Source organism: Erpetoichthys calabaricus, chromosome 4, assembly GCF_900747795.2.
Source record: "Erpetoichthys calabaricus chromosome 4, fErpCal1.3, whole genome shotgun sequence".
NCBI lineage: Eukaryota > Metazoa > Chordata > Cladistia > Polypteriformes > Polypteridae > Erpetoichthys > Erpetoichthys calabaricus.
Genome location: NC_041397.2, coordinates 32,927,121 through 32,945,898, shown reverse-complemented (window position 1 = coordinate 32,945,898; position 18,778 = coordinate 32,927,121). Strand labels below are relative to the sequence as shown.

At 41.0% G+C, this 18,778-nt stretch overlaps 1 protein-coding gene across 8 annotated transcripts in view; it reads right to left on the bottom strand.

Moving 5' to 3' along the window:
• The window catches only part of stard13b (StAR-related lipid transfer (START) domain containing 13b), a 511,429-nt gene that overhangs the window by 33,969 nt on the left and 458,682 nt on the right, over positions 1-18,778 (bottom strand). For all 8 annotated transcript variants that reach the window (XM_051927182.1, XM_028799309.2, XM_028799308.2 and 5 more), the window contains 2 exons: positions 10,727-10,790; positions 2,762-4,161 (listed from right to left, as the gene is read on the bottom strand). In XM_051927182.1, coding sequence (XP_051783142.1) covers positions 2,762-4,161; positions 10,727-10,790 — 1,464 coding nt within the window. The remainder of the gene's footprint in view (positions 1-2,761; positions 4,162-10,726; positions 10,791-18,778) is intronic.

Here is an 18,778-nt window from a genome sequence, read left to right as displayed (position 1 = left end):
ATGAAGGCTATGACTAAAAAGTCACTTAATGTGACATAGCCCTTAGTGAGAATCAATAACACATATAGCAAGGAAACTGCTAATAAATGGAGACATGGAAACAATTAATTTACTTCAATCATGAGTTTGAAAGCCATGCTTCATAATGTCTAAGGTTTAGTCATGTGGGGAGTGCAGGATAAAAAGTACAATAAAAAATAGATTTCTAGCTTTTCATGCATGCCCATAAATATTTGAACAGAGACAACTTTTTTCTAATTTTGGTTCTGTACATTACCAAAATGAATTTTAAATGAAACAACTCAGATGCAGTTGAAGTGCAGACTTTCAGCTTTAATTCAGTGGGGTGAACAAAACGATTGCATAAAAATGTGAGGCAACTAAAGCATTTTTTTAACACAATCCCTTCATTTCAGGGGCTCAAAAGTAATTGGACAATTGACTCAAAGGCTATTTCATGGGCAGGTGTGTTCAAGTCCGTTGTTATGTCATTATCAATTAAGCAGATAAAAGGCCTGGAGTTGATTTGAGGTGTGGTGCTTGCATGTGGAAGATTTTGCTGTTGAACAGACAACATGCGGTCAAAGGAGCTCTCCATGCAGGTGAAAGAAGCCATCCTTAAGTTGCGAAAACAGAAAAAACCCATCTGAGAAATTGCTACAATATTACGAGTGGCAAAATCTACAGTTTGGTACATCCTGAGAAAGAAAGCAAGCACAGGTGAACTCAGCAACGCAAAAAGACCTGGACATCCACGGAAGACAACTGTGGTGGATGATCGCAGAATCATTTCCATAGTGAAGAGAAACCCCTTCACAACAGCCAACCAAGTGAACAACACTCTCCAGGGGGTAGGCGTATCGATATCCAAGTCTACCATAAAGAGAAGACTGCATGAAAGTAAATACAGAGGGTGCACTGCATGGTGCAAGCCACTCATAAGCCTCAAGAATAGAAAGGCTAGATTGGACTTTGCTAAAGAACATCTAAAAAAGCCACACAGTTCTGGAAAAACATTCTTTGGACAGATGAAACCAAGATTGACCTCTACCAGAATGATGGCAAGAAAAAAAGTATGGAGAAGGCGTGGAACAGCTCATTATCCAAAGCATAGCACATCATCTGTAAAACACGGTGGAGGCACTGTGATGGCTTGGGCGTGCATGGCTGCCAGTGGCACTGGGACACTAGTGTTTATTGATGATGTGACACAGGACAGAAGCAGCCGAATGAATTCTGAGGTGTTCAGAGACATACTGTCTGCTCAAATCCAGCTAAATGCAGTCAAATTGATTGGGCGGCGTTTCATGATACAGATGGACAATGACCCAAAACATACAGCCAAAGCAACCCAGGAGTTTATTAAAGCAAAGAAGTGGAAAATTCCTTGAATGGCCAAGTCAGTCACCTGATCTTAACCCAATTGAGCATGCATTTCACTTACTGAAGACTAAACTTTGAACAGAAAGGCCCACAAACAAACAGCAACTGAAAGCCGCTGCAGTAAAGGCCTGGCAGAGCATTAAAAAGGAGGAAACCCAGCATCTGGTGATGTCCATGAGTTCAAGACTTCAGGCTGTCATTGCCAGCAAAGGGTTTTCAACCAAGTATTAGAAATGAACATTTTATTTCCAGTTATTTAATTTGTCCAATTACTTTTGAGCCCCAGAAATGAAGGGATTGTGTTAAAATTGCTTTAGTTGCCTCACATTTTTATGCAATCGTTTTGTTCACCCCACTGAATTAAAGCTGAAAGTCTGCACTTCAACTGCCTCGGAGTTGTTTCATTTAAAATTCATTGTGGTAATGTACAGAACCAAAATTAGAAAAAAGTTGTCTCTGTCCAAATATTTATGGACCTAACAGTAAGTACTCAGGATTACAGGTAGGCCAGTACCTTTGTAAAATGGATGATCACAACCCTGTATGTAAGCATGCTAGAGAATATCACTGAATAAAGTATCATCTGCCAAACCTGCCACTTTACATTATTTTACATTTGGTTGATGTCTTTACACAAGGCCACCATTTTACAAATATTTTTCACAGTTGGAACATGCTCAGGGTCACACAGCAAATGACAGGGGGAACCGAGCAGGCAACCTTGGTGTTTGAATCCCAACATTTTAGTTAAAACACCCCACTGCCTCCCTTAAACAAATATAATGTATACCCTTGATCTAATATTTTAAACTCATTTTGTCCAGTTCAGGGCCCTTGCAGACAACTTCATATGAAAGGTTCCAGGCCAAGTTTTGAACACATCCAGCGGGCCAATGTACAGTTGCCAATCGTCCCAGCATGCATGTCTTTCGTATGTGGGCAAAAAACTGGAGTACACGGGGGGAAAAATGTGACCACGCCTGAGATTTGTACCCAGTATCATGAAGCATGGGGTGCATTCCGTGACCATTGGCAGGAAAAAACAAATGGCCAAGCATCTGTTTAGGAGACATACAGGAATATCCACGCTCTGGTTTCACTCAGGACATTGTTACGCAATAAAAAGGCACAAAGCAGTGAACATTCAAGCTTATTACACCGCAGTAAATAAATGATGAGTCATTCACACTTCTTGACAGGATGTTTTTTTGAAATTACATTTTAGTCAAACTAATAAATGGCCCTATGAATATGACTCGTCCTATTTAGACTCACTCATTCTTCTAATAATTAAATAAAAAACAAGCCACACTTTTAAGTTTTGCATAACAACTCTACAGCCTACTATTTCAACACTTGCACTCATACTCAGACAAACCTGTTGGGTCGGGTAAGTGATGCTCCCACTCCTGAGTCCCTCCTTTCTCTCATTCCCACGGTCTCAGATTCATTAAGGGACACCCCATCTTTGTACCTGTCACTAGGCGTCGTCTGACCTTCCAGAACAGAATTCCCTTCAAAGTCAAGTGTAATTTGGCTAGACGACTGAAAAGCCAGGGACCCCGACTCTCCACGAATCATTCCATCAGGCTGTAAATCAGGGAAAACATTTTTTGACCAGTGATCCACAATTTGTTTGAGTCCATTCACATGTTGTAAAATGTCATCTAAATGAGGGAACAGATCCTCTTTCTCTAGGTCCATCAGATCACCTGTGCTGGCATATAAATGGGATCCTGGCACATTGTCATAAATGCTAATCCTGCTGCCCCTCGCACAGCACTGGGTGGTGGGTCGAAGCTCTTTGGAATGTGGTAGACACCTTGGCCGCTCTATGCATACACTACTGGCACGCCAAGTCACAGATGAGCCACAGTCCATCGGAGATAGGCTTTCTATGGACAATGCTTTGGGAAAGGTACCTGGCTTATGGTCCTTGGGTATGTGCACAACCAGGCTCTCATGGGAGCGGAACTCATTACGTCGATTCTGCTCAGTCACTTTTCGCAAGTGGGCTCCTGAGAAAATGTCCATGTCTTCCAGGTACATGCCACTACGTTTATGGGCAGCCCTGTGAGCTTTGCGTTCCTTCAGGTTTGGTGTGCTCACTGCACTGCCACTTGTTTCTGACTGGCTGCTTTCACTGCTCGACTGCAAAGGAAATCCAGGATGCGATGCATCCATTGGTAGGACATCCAGATCACCATTAATTATATCCACACAGTGCATAGTTTTTAGGGATTCAGGCTCCTGTTGAAGGACTGGTCCACTGATCATGCTCAGGTCTGGTTTCCCAGAACACTTTGCTTTCCCGGAAGTGCCTTTGCCTCTCAGATTTTCCATTCGCCTTAAAAAGTCCTTGGCCCTGGTTCTTCGCTCATTCTTGAGTGCATGAGTGCAGTTTGAGATATCTTTGGGTGATTGTGGTATGGAGCCTATGACTAAGGTGGAGTCAGGCATGTTTGTGGTTTCTGCATAGTTCTGTCTTGCACTGTCTGAGCCTTCTGTGGTTGTGTTCGCTGTGCCTGCTAGACTCCTGCAGTCACTGCCCCCACTACTCTCACTATGGAGAGAACAAACCTCCGGCTCACTCAAGTCTGTCAGCACACTCTCACTGCTGGTCGTGTTCTTCAGGGTCATGATCCCCTTGGGTCCCTGACTGTCCGACCGGCATAGAAAGGAGTCAATGTCCTCCAGCCGGGACCACCTCCTGCTGCTCCTCTGGAAGGTCCATTTGTCACTGATTGCAAACAAGTCTTCTTCATCTGAGTCTTCACTCTAAAACAAAAAAAGAGGCACAGGAACAGTAGAATTAATCATAATTTAGAAGGCAAATATTCTCTGAAAGATACATTATTGAGACAGCCTTACTCAGAAAGTTCACAATTTTAATAAAACCTTGTAATTCTTACTAAAACGCAGAACCCCAAAAAGCATCTTTTAATCGACTTTTTTAAGAAAGTACAGAAAGGAGTTTTTGTCTTTCAGGGGGCACAGCCGGGCTTACTCATAACATAACATAACATAACATAACATAACATAACATAACATAACATAACATAACATAACATAACATAACATAACATAACATAACATAGCATAACATAACATAACATAACATAACATAACATAACATAACATAACATATTCACACCAAACCAATCTAGTTCAGTAAAGTGGGGTGCTGCAGCTTATCTCGGCAGCATCGACTTTAAGGCAGGCACTAACCTTGGAGACGACACAAGTTCATTGCAGGTCTCACTCATGCACACACACACTGTTACACACACACACACACACACACTGTTACACACAGGGCCAATTCAGAGATGCCAGTTAACATAACCTGCATGTTTCTGGGATACAGATTTGGCACACAAAGAATCGAGGTCTCTGAAGATGAGAGGCAGCAACACTACCCACTGCACCACCATGCCATTGTGCAATTTTAGTATCAACGTCTAACGTTCACCTAAGTGCACTTTCTTTATTGTAATCCTCCGAGTCATGTAGCTGAAATGGAATCCTTGACAATTTATAAAAGGTATCTAAATAAGATAGAACAACATCTTAGCCATTAGCTAACCATGCAAGCATGGTGGACTAAATGGTCTCTTATTAGTTAAAATTCTGTTCTTATGTATATTTTTCTTTGATCACAGCACTATAAACTGTATACAGAATAGGTCTGACTGTGCTAAAAGCACTGCTCAGTACTTTGTCTGTTTTGACAAGTGCTCAGCATGTCACCAACACCACACACCTCAATGGTAAATTACAAGTAACTGGAACGGCTATTTGTCTTGTCCTCCCAGTTACCATTTAGTGTGATCAGCTTTTCTTACATCCTCATAATGAAGTAGTTCCATTATTAATCTTTTTAGCCTGTCTTGGGAAGGTGAGAACCCATCCATCCATTCACTCGTCTGTCTATATTCTAACCTGCTTATCTAATTCAGAGTCACAAGAAGCCAGTGCCTATCCTAGCAGCATTTGGTGTAAAGCCCACACATGATGTCAGTAACTGGAAACTCAGTAACGTAAAGGATAACTATCAAGCTGCAAAATGAAAGTGATATTTTGCTCCCCGCTCTGATATACAAAGCTATTTTTTTTTAACCAGATCCCTATTCAACCCCCGCCCTAAATTATGAGGACTTATAAATCTTACTTATTTTGCTTGCTTCACTTGGCACCTTTCTTTAGCCCAGTGTGGACAAGCTGATGATTTAATAGTTAATAAAACAGAGTCTGTCTGTCTGTTTCACTTCTCCATCTAATGATTAAATCTGACCACACTCTTATTTCCAAGGTGATTAAGATTCCAGATGACTCCAGGTGATGGCTGTAACCTTGGCAGCTTGTCCAGGGCAAGACACTCAGCTTGTTGAGAAATGTATCTTCATGTTCTTCATTTATATTTAATACCTAAGGCATAAAAGTTCCTCAGACAGGTCTACACAGCCCCATTGCCCTAACCAAAAGTTCATTATTCAGTGTTAAAGAAGGCACAGCGAAAGCATGCTTCATTTCATCAACACAGTTACTCTCTCATGTCAGCAACAGGGAGCCAGAAACTTGACTTCAAAAATCACCATGTGTTAACATTTAGGGCAGTAGTGACTTTCACAATGTTAAAGTTACAAGCAGAAGGGTAATATTCAGGATTGTGGATACTATAGAGGGATAAAGCTGATGTCACACACAATAAGAATTTGGGAAATGGTTATAGAGAGAAGGCTTAGGGAAGAGACCACCATAGGTGAGGAGCAGTTTGGTTTTATGCCGAGAGGGAGGAAAAACAGAAAGGCTTGCATATGGTGTGTATTTATTTGGTGAAGGCTTATGATAGAGTGTCACGTCAAGAGATCTGGAGGTGCATGAGAAAGAAATGGAGTACCTCAGAGAAGTATGTGAGGATTGCCCAGGATATGGATGAGGGAGTGAGGACTCGGGTTAAAAGCAGTGGAGGGGTAAAAGACAAGATCCCTAAGTTAGAGAAGGTCTGCACCAGGGAACTTCTTTAAGTCCTTACTGCATTGATCTCATTATGGATGAGTTGAATCATGGGATAAAAGACCAACCCCCCAGTGCATGCCTTTTGGTGATGAGATTGTGTTTTGTAGCACCAGAAGAGGGGATCTGAAGAGGAAGTTGGTAGAATGGAGAAGGGATTTGGAAGATAGAGGATTGAAGATAAATATGAAGGAGACTGAATATATGAAGCTTAATGATGGTCAGGGTTCAGAAGTTAGCAGGCAGGGAGAGCTACTGAAAAGAGTGGATACATTTAAATATCTAGGATCAGTGGTAGCCCGAGATGGAAAATTAGATGTAGATATAAACCACAGCATGAAGTGTGGATGGAACAATTGGAAGAAGGCATTAGGAGTATTGTGTGACTGAAGAAATAAGGTGAAGGTTAAAGGTAAGGTTTTTAAGACAGTGGTAAGACCAGCAATGATAAATGGAGCTGAGACATGGGCAGTAAAGGGAGAACTGGAGAAGTCAGATGTGGCAGAAATGAAAATCTTGAGATGGATGTGCGGAGTTACAAAAAATGACAGGAAAAGAAATGAGACAATCAGAAGTACAACAAAAGTGGAAGAGATTTTTAAATAAGTATAGAAAAGTATGTTGAAGTTGTATGGACATGTGCTGATGAGAGACAAGGGATATGTGGGCCAAAGAGTGATGGGAATGGAAGTACAGGGGAAGAGAAGGCAAGGGAGGCCAAAGAGGAGGTGGATGAATAAAGTAAAAGAAGATCAGAAGGAAAAGGGCTTGGCTAGTGAGGAGGTGCAGGACCGAGCTGTTTGGAGAAGGATGAGCAAGCGCATCAACCTCATGTTGAAGTGGGAAAGGATGAAGAGGAAGAACATGAAGAAGTGACTTTCACAATGGCCTTTACTTCTGAAGGCAAATAAACACAAGTACAGAATACTTTTGAAAAAGGAATAAGATAAAAAAAAAATTGGCCAAAATTTTGGAAGTGCTGAAAGGTGGCACTGAGATTATTGCAGGTGTATTACAGCTCCTGTGTGGTGTTTGCACGTTCTCTGTGTGTCTTCACAGGTTTTTCTCTGGTACTACTGAAAACAAGTGTAGGGTTAATGGAAGACTGCAAATTAGCCCACTATTTGTGAGAGTGCAGAGTGATGTGTTCTGACAGAAATAATAAATACATAAGTAAATTAAAGCAAGTGATTATTCTGTATCCGGGGTTTGAATCCAATGTTTGGTTGAGGCTTCTGTGAAGTTTGTAGCTTCTCCAAGTGTATGTGTAGGCATTCCATTCTGTCCATATCTGTCCACATTTCCAAAAAATTAGCTTATCAAGAGTGACTGGCAGTTCTAAACTGGTCCTGTGTGTATGTGCATGTGCACAAGTGTGCCCTGGGATGGACTGGCACCCTGTCCAGGCATGATTCCTGTCTTGCCCCGATGCTGATAAATAGTGTCGAGCGCTCGGACTTTGCACTGGATTAAGTGGGTTGGAGAATAGATGACAGGATTATTATTCTGATAAATTTTAAGAAGGAAAAAATAATTGTAAAATGGACTTCTGCTTTAGAAGTGAGATAGAAAATCAATGAATGGATGGATAGCTCACTTAGGAGGCATTGATTTTAAACTTTTAATGTTTCAGTGCCTTTAGAGACCTTGAAAGGCCTTGTTGCTAAGGCCAAAACATCACTTCTACAAATAAACCTCACTCAATTTCACAAGTGGATGTTCGATTCACTGATGCAAATGGTAACAAAAGATACTACAGATCTCAGTGGATGCTTTATTGATATTTGATAGAACCTACAGAAGACACTGTAGAAATCCATTCCATTTCTGATCCCACTTTTTCATTGAAGGCTCAGGAAAAGCAAGCACTTAAAGTAAGGCTGCAATAACCTTAAGGTGGGACATCAGTTTGAAACAGGGCACCCTAACGGGGTCAGTCTAAATTTACTAAATAACCTAAAGGATGTGGGAGTGTGAAAGAAAAATCCAAAAACAAGTAAAGTCTAAATGTACTGAAATAAACTGATCCCAGCTAATACAGAGACAGCCATGATGCCATCTTTAACACATTCTCAGACATTTTCAATCCTTGACAGTGCTACATTCAGCACAAAATATCAATTAATCTTAAAAAAATACCTGTCTATCTGAAGACACACTCACACTCTTTAAATTTAATGGCTCCAGCTAAACTTTCGTTACACTTGACAATGATGTCTTTTTCATACATTGACAAAAAGGAAATTTTCTCAATATATACATTTTTATCTGCAATTTTCAAATGAAAAGGCTGGATGCAGCCTGTTCTGGAACTTGTTAACTAGGCTATATCGTCACAAATAATTCTACAAAATCAAAATTCCACCAAATCATAATGAAAATGATACACTTTAAATAATAAAATAGAACAAGCATATAGATCAGCCCTTTACTTCTATCTAAAGTAATGCCTTTATGAAAGAAAAAGCAGTGTTCTTTAGTAGACATTAACATAACTTCACATTAATTACAATAAAACATGAAAAACAGAACAAAGAAAAATACAGAATGCAATGAGGATGACTGTGTTACCAAAGTAAGGCACTTCAGTTTTGCACACCTTATATGTACTTTTTATTTTGTCAATGTATTGATGGAATCCATATAAACACCACACATCACTTGGTTTCCAATCCCCAAAAGTCTCCAATATCTTTACATAACATTAACAGGCAAGAGAGGTGAAGGATAACAGAAGTCGATTACAGGACATTACATAATTTTTTCCCCTTGTGGTCACCGAGTTCTACAAACAACTGATGAACTGAATGGAAATTCGTAAATGCAAAGGAATAAAATTTGAACATATCAATGCCTCAATAATTTATCGATGAATCAGAGCACTGATTGATAATTGATATATACATCAATGTTTTATGCCCCCCCCCCCTTATCTATCTTACACATCTTTATGATATGGGAGGAAGCTGAAATACCCCATGGATATAGGGAGAACATGCCAACTTGACACTGAAATTGTGAGACAGCAGTGCTAAACACTACCTCAGTTATCCTGTTGAAATACTCATTTCATATTAGCAGCTGGCATCAACTCTACAGGCCACACTTCCACCCAGATCCACTCCTGATGAGCCCGTTTACAATCACCAATCAAACTTTCATGCATGCATTACTATGTCATTCAACAAATATTCATTGATACTTTTATCTGGCTTGTGAACAATACCAATCACAATAATTATATCATTGGCTGGATGGTGTGTTTCAAAATGCTTAGATTTTTGTAAGCTAAAATATTCATGATATGACATTCCCACATCCAAAGTAATCCAATTCAGAACTTACCCAAGCACCATTTTTCCATCCTTAAAGCACACAGGTTTATCTCAGGGCACACTTACACAAAGCCAGTTTAAAGATGTCAGTTAACCTAAAAACACCTCTTTGGGATGTAGGAGGAAAACAAGAGTACACAGAGGACATGGGAAGAATGTGCAAACTCTGGACACACTGTATAGTAAACCAGGTACAGGATTCAAACCCAGGATTCATGAGGCAACACTTCACCTCTGTTAAGGCTGCTAAAATATATATTAAAAAATAAAATATACCTCACTCATAGCCAAGACATATTTTTATTTTGTACATTTATTTTTTATTTGTACATGTCTGTGTGAATTTTCCTCTGTGCAGTCCAGTTTTCCTCCCACATTAGCAAACATGTCCAGGTTAGATTAACTGGCGACTCCAAGCTGGCTCCAGTATAGCAATGATTGTAGCTGGGCATGAGTGCACCCTGTAGTGGACTGCTGCCCTTTACAACATTGGTGCCTGCCTTGCGTCTAACAGACTCCTGCACCATGCAAAACTGAATTATATGGGTTTGGGAATGTTATACTAGTTTTATTCTTACTCTTCGCAGACAAATTGTAAACTATACAAATAATACATTACACATAAAACTCTTCTACAATAGGAGCAAGCATACCTAATAAACATCTACCCATCCCATACTTTATTGCATTTCCAGCTCTCTATCATTTTGGATCACAGCACAATGCAGCCTAAGCAGTAAATTCAAACGTCTTAAACATGAAGGGGTTGTTTGTCCCCCACATTCACCCTGAAACTTAACATGTTAACTCACAAGGAAGGCTGCTCACCCTCCATTGTTACCAGGCATGTCAAGCACACAGCCATCTTACTGGATTCTGTTCATGCAGTCCTACCTGCCCATCACACCATTCCCTCGTACCCATCTCTCTCCACTTTACATGCATCACTGGCCCATACCCCAACCTCATCATCCCCAATTCATTGCACTTACTTTTTTCCTTGGTAGGTTCACGTCAAGTTTCATAGAGGCACACTTATTCAACGTGTTCAGTCGCCTGGAAATAAAGACAACGCAGAGTTGGTTCATTACTTCGTCTCGCTGAGAAAGCATTCACCACACAACTAGAGGCTGTCTCATTCATGCACAGCCTGATGTTCCAGTCAAAGATTTGCTGCTCCTTGCTTACTGTAAGCACAAGCCCTGCTTAATTCAAGATAGCAACACATTCCTGATGCCAAATTCCCAGTAAGCTCAGGTAATTGGTGTAAAATAGGCTGATGTAAACCTTGTGGTTGTTTGCACCCAATACGTCGGGGCTTGCTTAATCACTCTATCCAATTGAGAATTACTAAAGGTGTGTATACTGGATCTCTCTATTGTCAGCCAATAGTTTTGCCAATCTGCTTTGAAAAGACCCCCCAAAAGGCAAGTGCGCTAATCATCTCACTTTCTTTGATGTCATTTAAAACAATTTAACCTCAAGTTGACATAATCCTTATTTAAGTAACACGTTTCCAATTTCGGGTGTATGGCTCTACTTAAATGAAAACATGCAGTTAACGTAATTGTTGCAGACTGATTAAAGTTGACTCCTTCTTGCCAAGTAAATGAACGTACTTAGCAAATCCTAATAATGTTAGAAATATCCAAACAAGAACAGACTGGAATTCTCTAAAACAAAATGAAAAAAAAAAAAGCAAAGGAAGGCGGGGAAGGAGAAAAGCAAAAGCATTGCACTAGACCTTAATTACGGCTTATTTGCTTGGCAAAACAAAACAGCTACCCAAATTGTGGGAGCCTGCCTATGCAACAATCAGCATTGGTATTTGAAACTCCTTATTACAAATGAACATGTGATGAAGTGCAGGAGGCTCCGAAGGAATCCAGCGAACGGCTCTGAGCGCCGCATTCTATACAGCTGTTCAGGAGGACATTGGGTAAGAGGGTTTGAAGGCTGAGGATGAGAAGGAATGGATCTGGGAATGTGTGAGACAGTGCCATACAAAGTGCTTGGCATCCTACCCAGGAGTGGCTCCTACTCTGCAGCGGATACTTCCAGAGCACACTCCCATTCATAGCAATGTAGGTAAGGAATAAACAGGTTAAGAAAATTGATGGATTAGGTATGAAACTATATAATGTCAGGTGTAGCTGTGAGGCACACTCTAAACTCATAGAGACATTCACACCACTGCAGCTGAACTCAATACTCCTGATTTCAAATTCTAAGAGTGAGTGTATGGATGTGCATGCCAGGCTCAGTCCAGAGTTGGTTACTGGCCTGCTGCCTCACAACTTCATAGTGCTGGCTTCAAACTTTAGCCCCATATAAGTAAGTGTGTGAGTATGTGCCAGAGGTGGCTCCGGTCAGGTCATCCTTGAGAGCAATTGAACAAGAAACAGAATGTGTGGACCGGATTAACTGTAGAACATACATCTCATAATGAGTCATCAGGCTAGGGCATTAGACTGTAAAGCACATGGCTGCCAGTTCAGCCTCCACCCGTACATAGTGCAGGATTCTGATCAAACCACATAAAATAATATAAATGTAAATTATTGGGGTCTGTCTTAGTGCTGTCTTGGCTACACAGCACCAGGTGATTGATTGTCCCCACAAAGGATTACAATATTGAGATTGCACAGATCATTGTAATCATAAATCAGGCTGACGTCTTTATCGAAGGCAACTTACAAAATCATGTTTGAAACACAGGCAAGTTACGCGTTTTGCTTCAGTCACAAAGCAAGTCAATGGTGTGGCCAGAAAAGGGAACCTTGTGGTTTAAATTTCAATGCCATTGCCATTATACCATGCCACTGTGGTAAGACGAGTCTGGGGTTATGGTGTTTATTAGTGGCTTTAATGGTTTTTAGCACAAACTGTTGTTTCAACTCGTTCTGGTGTGTGCTTAGTATATAAATCTGCGCACTAGTTTAACTGATTATTAACGTGAAGCAGCGGCAGTTAATCAGTAGGCACCACTAAGGAGTTAAGTAGAATCAAAAGAAGTGAGTTAATGCTAGAAAGTAAAGAGGTCTTTGCATTTGATGGAGGAATCATAAAGAGAGCAAAGGGAAAGGCAGCATCAGTCGTGTTGACTAATCTCAGACAGCAGAAACGAGGGCTGTGTGGAGGTTCCATGTGGTGGTAAGGATCGAGAGTTTGAGAGAAGGGGAGACGCCACCAGTAGTTTGGGTCTGCGTGGTGGACTGGGATATGTTGGACTGCAGTTTTGAGATCCTAGTGTTCTGCTGGGGACTGAGAGACAGAATGGAAAACATGTTAACATTTTTTTACCTCTCCATGTTTACATTTTTAACTTATTTATTTGGATTTTCTAGTATTTATGGAACACAAAAGGACACTTGCTTTTGTTTTTTTGGCATGAGTTTATGGAGCAAGGATTTATTCTTTTGATTATAGTATCTTGCTTGACTGCTCACATGCCCTGGTCCATCCTCAGTTCATGACTGTCAATGTCCTGGAAAAGAGGGGAATATCCATGGCTATGGGCATCTGGGCATCACAGACACTTGCCTAAACGGATTAAGCAATGAGTGTCTGACGAATTTGTCTTTGGTTGCCATGAAAAGGAGAACACTAACATGGTATACACCAGGGGTGGCAAACTCTAGTCCTGGAGTGCCGCAGAGGCTGCAGGTTTTCATTCTAACCCTTTTCCTCATCAGTGACCAGTTTTCACTGCTAATTTAACTTCTTTTCCCCTTCATTTTAATAGCCCTGTTTTTAAGGATTCAGTGCTCTGAATTAATTATTTTCTTCATTAAATGACAGCCAAACAGAAATCAAATGTGAAACAAGTCAACAGTTGGCCAGCTAATTTGGGGCTTCAAACTCCAACTAATTTCACTCCAACCAGTTTCTTAATGAGAAGCCAATTCTTGCTGTTAATTAAACTCGTTATTTAATTCTATGGCTTATTGCTGCTATCATTCTGACACAGCAGACATTTCCATAACTGTTGATTTTCTGTTTTTTCTAAGAACATTGTCAAAATGTTTTGGGGACCTGAGAGATCAACCTTACTGAGACCTTCAGCTTTCTTTATTTTCAGATATTGTGTGATGGGCACGGGTGAGCTGGTCATGTGGCACCTTGTTTTGTGTCTCATTATTGTTTGGCAGCTAATTAAAGAAAAAGAAACAACTAAGGGTCCTGAATCAAGTTAATTAAAATTAAGGCAAAAGAAGTTAATTAGCAGCAAAAACTAATGAAGAAGATAGTTAGAATGAAAACCTGCAGCCACTGCAGCACTCCAGGACTGGAGTTTGCCACCCCGGTATACAGTATTATTAATACTGTGTATCTGGTTGATGCCATTGTGCTGGGAAACTTCAGGTCAGAATGACTTATATGCATTTTTAAAAATTGGAGTACAGTCAACTTAAGTGATCTGCTCAGGGTCACACAATGAGCCAGTTGCAGGAAATGAACTGATATTTTTGGGGTATAATTTAAAACATTGTTTTGCGAAATAACTAAATAATTGCAGCCTGAAACCAGCACAGTCCAGAGTGATCCATATGAGGGGCCATAACATTTATGGTTTTGCTCATCCAGTTCAGAGTCACAAGCCTGGATCCTATATGAGGAGCACTGGGTGAGTTAATTCAGAGTTGCCTACTAACCCAATGCAAACATCATTTTGATGTGGGAGGAATACAGGAGAACCAGTAAACTCAAAAAGAACATCCACAGCAGGTTGAGGGCCAAGTTCTCACTCGTTCATTTCTTTACCATAAACAGCGGCTTGCTGGTATAATGATTAGTGGGACTGCCTTGCAGCTTCAGACTGCACAGAGTGTGCATCTTCTCCCCGTTTCTGCATGAGATTTTCTCCAAGTCCTTCAGTTTTCTTTCCACATCTTAATGACTTACATACTGGTTAAGTCAGTGTGGGTGGATCTGTAATGAATTGGGAGTCCCATTCAGGTTTCAGTGGCTCCCATTATTGCTAGGATAGGTTTGGTCCCCTCTATCCTATAAAGGGATATAAAGGCTTCAAAATGAATGGATAGACAGTGGCACAGTGCCTAGTGCTGCTGCGTCAAAGCTTTATAGACCTGGCTTTGATTCACAGATTAGATACTGTCTGTCTAGAGTTTGCATTTCTGCCTGTATTTGTGCGTGTTTTCTCAGGCTGCTTCGGTTTCCTTTCCTATCCTAAACCTATGCATCCAAATGTGCGTGAGTGTGAGTGAGTGCGTGTAGGCAACTATATGTGAGCGTGCCCTGAGGAGAACTGTGACCCTGTCTTTGTCCTGGGGTTGGCCACTACTATTCTTGTGACCCTGAATAGGCCAGTCAGTCATTTTCTAACCCGCTTAATCCTGAAGAGGTCCGCAGAGCATCCTGGAGCCTATTCCAGCTAGCAAAGGGCGCAAGGCAGCAGCAAATGCGAAACAGGGTGCCAGTCAATTGCAGATCCTGAATAAGTGACTTCAGAAAAGGGACAGATGAATATATGCTTTTATGATGGGTGATTTGGTGGCAAAGTGGTTGATGATTATAATTCCATATTTAAATTCACAAGTACAAATAATTACATTTATTTTTTACAAGTAGGTCATAGGCAGGCTAAGCCCAGAGGCTTACAGCAAATCAGAAGTGGGGGCTAAACCAGACACGTTATGGTGTAAAGTCAAGTGCTAAAGCCTCTATGCCACACTGCCTGTCTTTTGATTAGATTTGTGGTAAGGATACTTTCATTGAGGAGTTGCACTTTCAGTCTTGTTCATGCAGGCCTCCTCCAGGGGCTTGGATTTTCTGTGGACTGAGAAGTCTGTACTGGTCTAAAAGTGTCACCTGCCATGGTTGGTTTTCACATCCAGGGTTCCTACCTTGCAGCCAGTGCTGCCAGGATATACACGTAACTAGAAAAGTGGGCTTACAGAATGGATGGAGGGAAGTTATTAAATATTTCTGCATGTACCGTATGACAGTGCACACAATGAAACGTACCACACAACAACAACAAAACAAGGTCATTACTTGACATTTGCTGGTAAATTAAGATATTGTGTAGTCATGCTTAATCTGCAGAGCTCCTCTGATTAGCAAATTGCAATGCATCCTGTTTTGTAATTGCACACCATAATTCTTCTCGATTTGCAGCTCATCTTTTGACAACTGCTGTGTAATACACTGTTTGTTAAAGGAATTGTAACTCTAAACTGGACTGGTGTTAGTGAGTGTGGCTGTGTGGTTGACTGTGTTCTGTGTTTGGTTGGCACCTCACCTTGTACAAAGTGATTCTGTGATGGGCTTCATCTCTGTGTCACCCTAAAGTGGGTTAAAAAATGGATGGATGGATTTTCAGGGTCATAGGTAGCCAAACCGAGGAGCACTGACGACAAAGTGAGAACCCACACTGGATGGAGTGCCAGTACTTCCTAGGGCACACACAGACATGCCAATACACACTTACCGTACATACAGTAATCTAATTAACACATCTTTGGGATGTCAAAGGGGGCATTAGTTTACCCAAAGTAAAACCAACAAAGACCTGGAGAGAATGTGCAAGCTCCACACAGGCTGGAACCCAGAGCTGTGAGCCACCATACCATCAATTGAACTACTGTACCATTTGATTCTTTAATTTGTGAAACTGAAAACTTGTTCTGTGTCTTAATAATGGTGCAGGCTGTTAGTGGCACTCTATAAAACAATGACTGACTGCAGGATGAAAGGTTGACTAGTCTCTAAAAGGTCCTTTGGTCATCTACATGACAAAAAAATGAAAGTCTCTGAGAACAAGCACTACAGAATTAAAGCTACTGGAAACCCAAGTTAAAACAGCAAATTACCAGCCTCCACTAAAAATTGCTTTTTTGTTTCTTTAACTCAAACGCTGTGAAAGTCTTTAGTTACTTGCAGCTTTAAACTCAGCATGGGAATGTTATGCAACAAAGGCCCTTTGAAAATGGGAAATGTCCCTGGGTAACCAGCAGGCTTTGAACAAAACAGATAAGTGCAAAGTGTTCCAGCTCTTCACACAACAGGTAGAGTGCAGTGACAGGCAATGGCTGCTGGCTTCACATCTGTTACAGTGCACTGACAGCACTGAGGCCCGAGGAGCAATCAAAGTCTTGAGCCATCAAAGGCTGAGAATGACTTATGATCCAGAATCCTAGAGAAGGGGCTTCTTTGACACAATAGGAGTGTATTTATAAAACAGAAAGCAACAGGAAGGAAAGGAGAAGCTGTGTATTTTTGAACAGATGCCAGAGTGGCATAAACAGGTACAAAGACAAACATTGGGAAAGTGGCAGTGATTATAATCGACTGCCAAATTAGAAAAAGGAGTCCGTGTCAATTGGTGCTGCAGGGTACCTTACCATAAAAGAGAAAAATTCCAGATATCTCCAGAGAACTGGGCTCAAATCCTAGATCTGGACATGACCAGCGAGGAATTTACATGTCTGAGTGGGCTTTCTCCTCTGAATCCTAAGCATGTGCATGTTAGGATAATTAGTGTGTTCAACCTCGCCTGGTATAAGTGAGTGCGGCTGTGTGAGTGAAAGTGTTCTGTGACTGTGATTGTGGTCACTTCGCCACCTCGCCTCAAGGATGGGCTCCAACTCCCTGTCACCCTAAACTGAAGCAGCGGATTAGAAAAATGGATTCCTGAATTTTTGGATGAGTAAAAACACTGCATATTCATAAAGCGGCAGGGGAAACACCAAGTTGAAATCTGAATCATATTGAAACTGCACATGGTGCAGTCTGCAGCATTATGAAATGACAATGTTGATGACAACCAAGTGTTCAAGCAATCTGTGTGATTATCACCCTCTCAGTAAAGGAGTGTGTTTATGTTTATATATACCTCATATAACATGCTCTGCTTCTCAAAACATTTACCCCCACAAATACTTGTCATGTGTCACTGAAAGACCTGAGCAATATTCATACTAGCTGTGTAAGCCCGTGCTGTAAAAAGCATGGGGTCCTAGAAACTATTGAAATCATCAGAAAAAAAATTGAAATGTAGAGATGTCAGGTAATTGAAAGGAACTACTCTGGGCATCTCTCTCTTAGGAGATTTTGTGTTGCTGATGTACTCGCATCGTTTGTGCATTAGCGGCTAAGCGACCGTCTTTCTTTGGAGGTTTTGTTGTGCTCACCTCACTTGTGTATTAGCGGTTGGAGGAAAAGTAAAAGGGATAGCATTTTGCCGATGTGCTTGCCTTGCTTCTGTATTAGCGGCTAAGCGAGTGACTCTCTCTTCGGATGTTTCATTTTGCGGACATGCTCGCCTCGCTTGTGTATCCTCGGAGGTGGAGCCCTTAGCCCAATTCCACCTCTCACTTCCGGGCTGGACAGACACACACACTTCCATGTGTAGATGTTTATATAGAAGATAAGCTCTCATGTATCTGTCTAAAGGCAGCGTGAAGCTCCTTCATGGTTTTAGCGGTCTGGGTTTGAATTCCAGCCATTTCACCACCCATATTAAATTTGCATGCTCTCCATATTTCAAACTTTTCTCCCCTTCTCCCACCCCATATCCCAAGGCCCAATTTGCTTTGTTAACTGGTGACTCTAAACGGGCCCATACTAGGTGTGTGCATACATGAATGCGCAAGTGTGTCTCAGGAATGACTGGTGCCTCATCAAGCATTAGTTCCTGCTTGGTCCCCAATGATGCTGACATAGCTCAGGCTCCATGGATGCTTTGTTAAACTAAGTGGGTTCAAAGAATGGATGAGTATTTGCATTCTTTGCTTTTTATTTAGCTACTAGAGGGGCCAAGCCCCCAGGTGCCTTCGGTGCCCAACCCCAGTTGTGGCCAGAATAATAGTAAAATCTGTAAATGTACAAAAGAAAAAATATTATTTATTGGAGTCAAAATCACGATTATTAATATATACTGTCTTACCGATTGGAGTATTCCCATTAAACTGAGGTCCACTATGCTCGATGGATATTTATGAGACTAAATAAACGATCCATTCATTTTAACTGCTGTTCTTATAGATAAAATAACTTTTTTTTTTTTAATTTTAAAAAAT